The 7,133-nt window shown below is 65.0% G+C and overlaps 1 protein-coding gene across 1 annotated transcript; it reads right to left on the bottom strand.

Moving 5' to 3' along the window:
• Positions 1 to 38: 38 nt before the first annotated feature.
• Positions 39 to 7,133, bottom strand: IRF5 (interferon regulatory factor 5). The gene is made up of 8 exons (XM_083840920.1): positions 6,808 to 7,133; positions 5,100 to 5,327; positions 3,764 to 3,947; positions 3,201 to 3,253; positions 2,773 to 3,109; positions 1,650 to 2,039; positions 1,021 to 1,139; positions 39 to 936 (listed from the first exon to the last, which is right to left on the bottom strand). Exons 2-8 carry the CDS (start codon positions 5,271 to 5,273, stop codon positions 709 to 711), a joined length of 1,485 nt encoding a protein of 494 aa, XP_083697046.1. The 5' UTR covers positions 5,274 to 5,327; positions 6,808 to 7,133; the 3' UTR covers positions 39 to 708.

Here is a 7,133-nt window from a genome sequence, read left to right as displayed (position 1 = left end):
CGGCGGCCTCCTGGAACAGACGCAGGCGGGACAGACTGTTTAAATATATATTATATATTTTTTCTTTTTTTTTAGCTTTTTTCTTTTTGGTTTGGTTATATTTTTTTTTTTTGTTTTTATTATTATTTGGTTTCTTTGGGGTTTGACCGAGCGCGGCGGAGACGGCTCGAGCGAGTGCAGGGACAGGGCTGGGAGACGGCCCCGGGCGCGCGGGGCCCCGCGGGCGCGCATGCTGTTCCGTCTGGTGTTGTAGCCATCTCGAGAACAATTAAACACAAAATTCAAAAAAAAAAAAAAAAAGAAAAATAAATTAAAAACCCGCGGCCCCGCCTGGTTCTTGGGTGCACGCGGGGTGGGGAAGACGTCGTGGCTGGAGGGGCACCGAGGGCCTGCAGTGGTGGCGGTGGCCCTTGAGATGCGGTGTCCTTGCAGCGCTGATGTCCCCAGAGCCATTCGCCCCGCTGGTGCTGGGTGTCCCCATCCTGGCCCCGTTTTCTCGCCGTTTCTCCCCAAACCTGCCCGGGGAGCTGTGGCACCGCGCTCTTGGTCCCGTGTCTCTGCTGCAGCCCGGTGACAGCTCCCCGCCGGGCAAGCGCAGCCCCGTCCCTGCCCCGTCGTGGCCCTGTGGTGCTGGGTGTCCCCGTCTCCACCAGCCTGGCGGCGGCATCGGGCACCGCGGTGCCAGCGCGGGGCTGTCCCCGTGTCCCCTCACTGGGGCAGGGACCCGGGCGGCAGCGCCCAGGGGCCGGGCTCGGTGCGCGCCGGGGGCTGCGGCAGGCGCTGCTGGCTCTGCCAGAGCTGGTAGAGCTCCTTGAACTGCTCCACCATCCTGTCCTTCAGGTCGGGGTGGGAGATCTGCAGCGGGATGCTGTCGGCCGACCACGACAGCTCCCCCGAGAACATCTCCAGCAGCAGCCGCGCCGCCACCGGTACCACCTGCAAGAGCCCCGCGCGTCAGCCCCGGCCCTACCGCCGCCGCCACCACGGGTGCCCCAGCGCGGCGCTGCTCGCCCCCCTCACCTGCACCGTGATCAGCTTCTTCTCCTTGGGCTTCTGGTCCGGCCACTCCTCGCCGAAGCAGAAGAAGATCTCGAAGGGGGGCGGCGTGGTGGTCTGCCCCTTCTGGAACAGGATCAGGCCTGGGGGCCAGGCGCCGCGGTGAGGGGCAGCGCCGGCCCTGCTGGTGCTCCTTCTGGGTGGCAGTGCCCATGCTGGCATTGTCCCCATGCCACCCGGTCCCCACATGCTGCCCAATGTCCCCCATGCTGGCCCGAGTGTCCCCGAGGACATCCAGGCCCCATCTTCCAGCTGGTGCCCCCCACACCAATGTGGTGTCCCCCACGCCAACGCGGTGTCCCCCATACCAACGCGGTTTCTTCATGTCATCATGGTGTCCCCATGTCATCACGGTGCCCTTCCACCCCAGCAGGTCCCCACGTGCTGGTTGGTGTCCCCCACACCAACGCAATGTCCCCCACACCAACAAGGTGTCCCCCACACCAACGTGATGTCCCCCACGCCAACATGATGTCCCCCATGCCAGCAAGGTGTCTCCCACACCAACACCATGTCCCCTACACCAACACAATGTCCCCAACCCCATGGCGGGGGACGCAGGAGACAACCCCAGCCTCTGCTCCCCCCCTCACCGTTGAGAAACCCCTCGAGGCTGAAGAGCTTGGTCTTCTTCTCCCTCTCGATGGGGTTGGGGCCGGCGCAGTGGGCGGCGCAGGGCCCGCTCCAGAAGACCTTGCACTGGCAGAGGCGGATGGCGTAGATGTCCTGGCCCTGCAGCTCCAGGATGAGCCCGCGGTCGAGCACGTCCAGCAGCTGGTGGGTGTAGAAGCGCTGCTTCTCGTTGGGGATGCCGTCGGCGGCGGGGAAGCGGACCTGCTCCAGCGTCAGCGGCCCGAAGAGCTCCACCTGCTCCTGCGTGGGCTCCAGGCTGCTGTGGAAGAGGCGGCAGCCGTGGGGGTTGCTGATGGTGAGGACGCAGACCTGGCGGCCCCGGTACTGGAACTTGAGCTCCAGGTCGGTCACTGCCGGAGGGACGGGGGCCTGAGCCACGCGCGGGCACCCCGGGTCCGGCCGCCCCGTAGCTGTGCCCCCGTTGTCAGACACCACGGTCAACCCCACGCCTGTGCCCACTCACCCCCAACCACCCCACTCCTTTGCCCACCCACCCCATAGCCACGCTCGGCCACCCCACACCCATGACCAACCACCCCACGGCCACCCCACAGCCATGCTCCCACCGCCACCCCAACGTCAGCCCCGTGCCCATCCACGCCCAAACACCCCACGGCCACCTTCAGCCACCCCCACGGCCTCAGGCCTCATCTGTGTCCCCCTGTTGTCATCTGCCAACCCCACGGCCACCCACCCCACAGCAACCCCACGTTCAGCCACCTCACACCCATGACCAACCACCCCACGGCCATGTCCAATCACCCCACGGCCACCTTCAGCCACTCCGTGGCCACCTCACACCCATGGCCAATGGCCACAGCCATGCCCAACCACTGCCAACCACCCCATGGCCCCCCACGTCCATGTTCCCTCACTTTTCCATCACTGTCAACCCCATAGCCACGTTCAACCACCCCACGGCCACCCCGCAGCCATGCCCCACCACCCCAGTGCCCATTGCCAACCACCCCACAGCCCCCTCACTGTCAACCCCACGCCCACCCCATAGCCACCCCATGGCCACCCCACACCTGTGGCCAATGCCCACCCACCCCACGCCCACCCCCACCCACGGGTGCTCACGTGGCAGCAAGTGGGGGCTGATGAGCAGGTTGGGGACCCCGTGCTCCATGGGCGCCAGGGCGGCCGGGGGGGGCGCGGTGCCGGCAGCGCCGGGGGGCAGCTCGGGGGCCGCCACCGCCCCCCCGGGCAGGAAGGGCCCCACAGGGCAGGCGCTGCCAAAGGGGGGCTCCTCCTTGGGCCAGGGGTAGGGGGGCAGCAGGTCCCCGGCGTGGACGGCGGCGCCTGGGGGGCAGCGGGGTTGGGGGGCGGCCGAGGACGCCCCCACTTCACTGCCCTCCCACGGGGCGCCCCCCGTGGCCGGCTCAGCATCAATGCTCAGGGACATCAGCTTCTGCAGCTGCGAGGCACAGAGCGTGGGCGGTTATGGGGTGAGGGACCCCCAAGTGTGGGGCAGGGGGCTGCCCCCCCCCCCGCTGCCCCGTAGGTACCTGGCTCACGTCCTCCTCCCCGCCGCAGCTGAAGTCGTCCCCGGCCACCGCTTCTGCGAGGGAGAGAGGGGAACGGGGCACTGAGGGCTTGTCGGGTGCTGGGGACTTGTGGGGTACTGGGGGGTCCCGTGGGGTGCCGGGGACTTGTGGGGCGCTGAGGGCTTGTGGGGTGCTGGGGACTTGTAGGGTGCCGGGGACTTGTAGGGTGCTGGGGACTTGTAGGGTGCTGGGGGTCCCATGGGGTGCCAGATCTTTGTGGGGCACTCGGGACTTGTGGGGCGTTGAGGGTCCCATGGGGTACCGGGGACTTGTGCGGTGCTGGGGACTTGTGGGGTGCCAGGTCCTTTTGGGGGTGCTGGGGCATTGCAAGGTGCTGGGGCCCCATGGGACCTCTAGGAACTTGTAGGGTGGTGGGGGTCCCATGGGGTGCCAGATCCTTTTGGGGTGCTGGAGCCTTGTGGTGCACTGGGGCCCCGTAGGACGCTGTGGCCCCACGGGGTGCTCAGGACTTGTGGGGCGTGGGTCCCCCCCCCCGGCTGCTGGGTCCACCTCGTGCCCCCTACCTGCGCCGTCGGCCTCGCACACCTCGTACACCTTGTAGGGCTTGGGGGGGGCGTCCTTGGTGCCGTCGTAGCGCAGGCGGAACTCGCGGCTCTTGTTGAGGGCGCAGCGCAGGTTGGCCTTCCACTTGGCGGGGTCAGGCTCGTCCACCCCCTCCGTGAACTTCCCCGTCTCCGTGGCCCACGCCTGGGGACGCGGCGAGGGACAGGGTCAGGGATTTGGGGTCAGGGAAAGGGTCGCTAGGGTTGGGGTCACTAGGGATAGGGTCACCATGGAAAGGTCATTAGGGTTAGGGTCACTAGAGTTGGGGTCAATTGGGATAAGGTCATTAGGGTCACTGGGGAAAGAGTCATTAGGGTCAGGGTTACTAGGAATAGGGTGATTAGGGTCACTAAGGATAGGGTCACTAGGGTCAGGGTCACTATGGAAAGGGTCATTAGGGTTAGGGTCACTTGGGAGAGGGTCACTAGGGAAAGGGGAGAAGGGTCTCTAGGGACAGGGTTAAGGTCTTTAGGATTAAAGTCATTAGTGATAGGGTTAGAGTCATTAGGGTTATGGCCATTAGGGTTAGGATCACAGATGGGATCGTTAGAGTTATGGTCATTAGGATTAGGATCATGTATGGGATTATTAGAGACAGGGTTGGGGGTCGTTAGGGTTATGGCCACTAGGACAGGGTCACGGATGGACTCATTAGGATTAGGGTCATTAGGGTTAGGATCATGGGTGGGCTCATTAGGGTCATGGTCATTAGGATTAGGATTAGGATCATGGATGGGATCATTAGAGACGGGGTCATTAGAGGCAGGGTCAGGGTCATTAGGGTTGGGGTCACTAAGGTAGGGTCATGGATGGGCTCATTAGGGTTAGGCTCATGGATGGGGTCGTTAGAATTAGGATCAGGGGTGGGCTCGTTAGAGTCAGGGTTGTTAGGGATATGATCACATGGTCTCATTAGGGTTAGGACCATGGATGGTCTCGTTAGGGTTAGGGTCACTGATGGTCCCATTAGGGTTAGGGTCATGGATAGTCTTATTAGGATTAGGATCACTGATGGTCTCATTAGGGTTAGGATCACGGATGGTCTCGTTAGGGTTAGGATCACTGATGGTCTCGTTAGGGTCAGGGTCATGGATGAGCTCGTTAGGATTAAGATCATGGATGGTCTCATTAGGGTTAGGATCACGGATGGGCTCGTTAGAGTCAGGGTTAGGATCACAGATGGTCTCGTTAGGGTTAGGATCACTGATGGTCTCGTTAGGGTCAGGGTCACGGCCGGGCCCGTTCGAGGCGGGGCCGTTGGGGCCGCGTTCCACGCGTTGGGCGGCGCAGTCCCACCTTGAAGATGGTGCCGTCGTCCTCCTGCGGCGGGAGGTGGCGCGTGGCGTGGTGCCAGGGGATGCAGAAGAGGCGCTGCCGCTTGTCCACCCACTGCAGCCCCGGGTAGCGCTGGCTCTCCACCTGCGCCAGCAGCCACGGCTTCAGGCGGACGCGGCGCGGCGGCGCCGTCATGGCAGGGGGGTGGCCCACGGTCACCTCCGGTCACCTCCTGTCACCTCCGGTCACCTGCGGTCAGACGTGGTGACCCGTCACACCCAGACAGGGTCACTTCTGGTCACCCATCACACACAGTCATCTATCACCCATGGTCAGCCGTGGTGACCCATCACACCCAGCCATGGTCACCCATCACCCATGGTGACCTGTGGTCAACTGTGGTGACCCAACACACCCGGCCACCTCTGGTCACCCATGGTCGTCTATCATCTATGGCCACCCATCACCCGTAGTCACCTGCCACCTATAACCTATGGTCAACTGTGGCGACCCATCATACCTAGCCACCTCTGGGCACCCATGGTCATCTATCATCCATGGTCAGCGATCACGCGTGGTAACCCACCACCTATGGTCAACTGAGGTGACCCATCACACCCAGCCACCTCCCATGGCCACCCATCATCCACGGTCAATGATCACCCATGGCCACCCATCATCCATGGTCAGTGATCACCCATGGCCACCCATCACCCATGGTCAACTGAGTTGACCCAACACACCTGGGCATCTCTGGGCAGCCATGGTCTCCCATGGTCATCTATCACCCATGACCACCCACCACCCACGGTCACCTGTGGTGACCCATCACACTCAGCCACCTCTGGGCACCCATCGCACCCAGTCGCCCACCCCCCGTGGTCACTTAGGGTGACCCAGCACCCATGGCCACCCAACACCTACTGTCAAGTGAGGTGACCCACCACACCCGGCCACCCGTGGTGGTCACCCATCACCCACGCTCAGTGACCACCCACGGTCACCCACCACCTGCGGCAACCTCTGGTGACCCATCACACCCATCACCCACGGTCACCCACCACCCGTGACCACCTCTGGATGCCCCCCCCTCCCCCCACGGTCACTTAGGGTGCCCCACCACACCCAGCCACCCCCAGTGATGCCCCCACCCATGGGACCACCACCACCCACTCATGCCCCCCCCCCCCCCCCCAATGACCAAGGAGGAACCAGAGAGGGGGGGACCCGAAAGCGGAACCGCTCCCCCCCGAAAGGAGAAGTGACACCGGGGGGGTGGGGGGGACGACGACATCATGGGGGGGGGGGGGCACAAAGTGACCCCATGGGGGGGGGTTGGGGGGGCATGAGGCCACCCCCCCCTGCACTGCCCCACCCCCACCCTAGGGTGGTGTCGGGGGGGGGGGGGGGGGCTTTTTACCCCTCCCCCCCCATTCCCCCTCCCCATTGGGGTGCCCGGGGGGGGGGGGGGGGGTGGTCCCAGGTGTGGGGGAGGGGAATTTGGGGGGGGGATTTGGGGGGGGGGCACAGACTTTGGGGGGGGCAGCGGTGCGGGGGGGCCCCACGCGTGTGCGTATGCACACGCGTGGGGGCCCCCCCCCGCACCGCTGCCCCCCCAGGGGTCCTCGCCCCTCCCCCACACCCCCCCCTTCCCCCACACCCCCCTCCCCCCCCCCCAAATCCCCTCCCCCCCCCCCTTTAGGACCCCCCCCCCCTCCCCAGCTCTCACCCGCGCCCCCCGGGTCCGGCCGCCGCCGCCGCCGCCTCCTCGCAGCGCTTCCGCACGGCGCGCCTCATTTGCATGTCGTTTGCATCTCATTTGCATGCGCCGCGCCCTCCCCCCGCCCCGTCGGGGAAGCCCCGCGGTGGGCGTGGCCCGCTCGCTCCCAGGCGGGTTGTGATTGGTTGGTTGCGGGTGTGGGCGGGGCTTAGGAGCGCCGGTTGCACGGGGTGGGGCCCACCGGTGTGGCCGCTTTAAGGGTCGCTCCTCCCGCCCCCTCGGAGCGGGGATTGGCTGGCTTTGCCGCCTTCCCTCATGCTATTGGGCAGCGCGGC

This window comes from Anser anser (assembly GCF_964211835.1).
Source record: "Anser anser genome assembly, chromosome: 1".
Taxonomy (NCBI): domain Eukaryota; kingdom Metazoa; phylum Chordata; class Aves; order Anseriformes; family Anatidae; genus Anser; species Anser anser.
The sequence above is the reverse complement of the archived record's forward strand: the minus strand, read 5'-3'. Positions and strand labels throughout refer to the sequence as shown.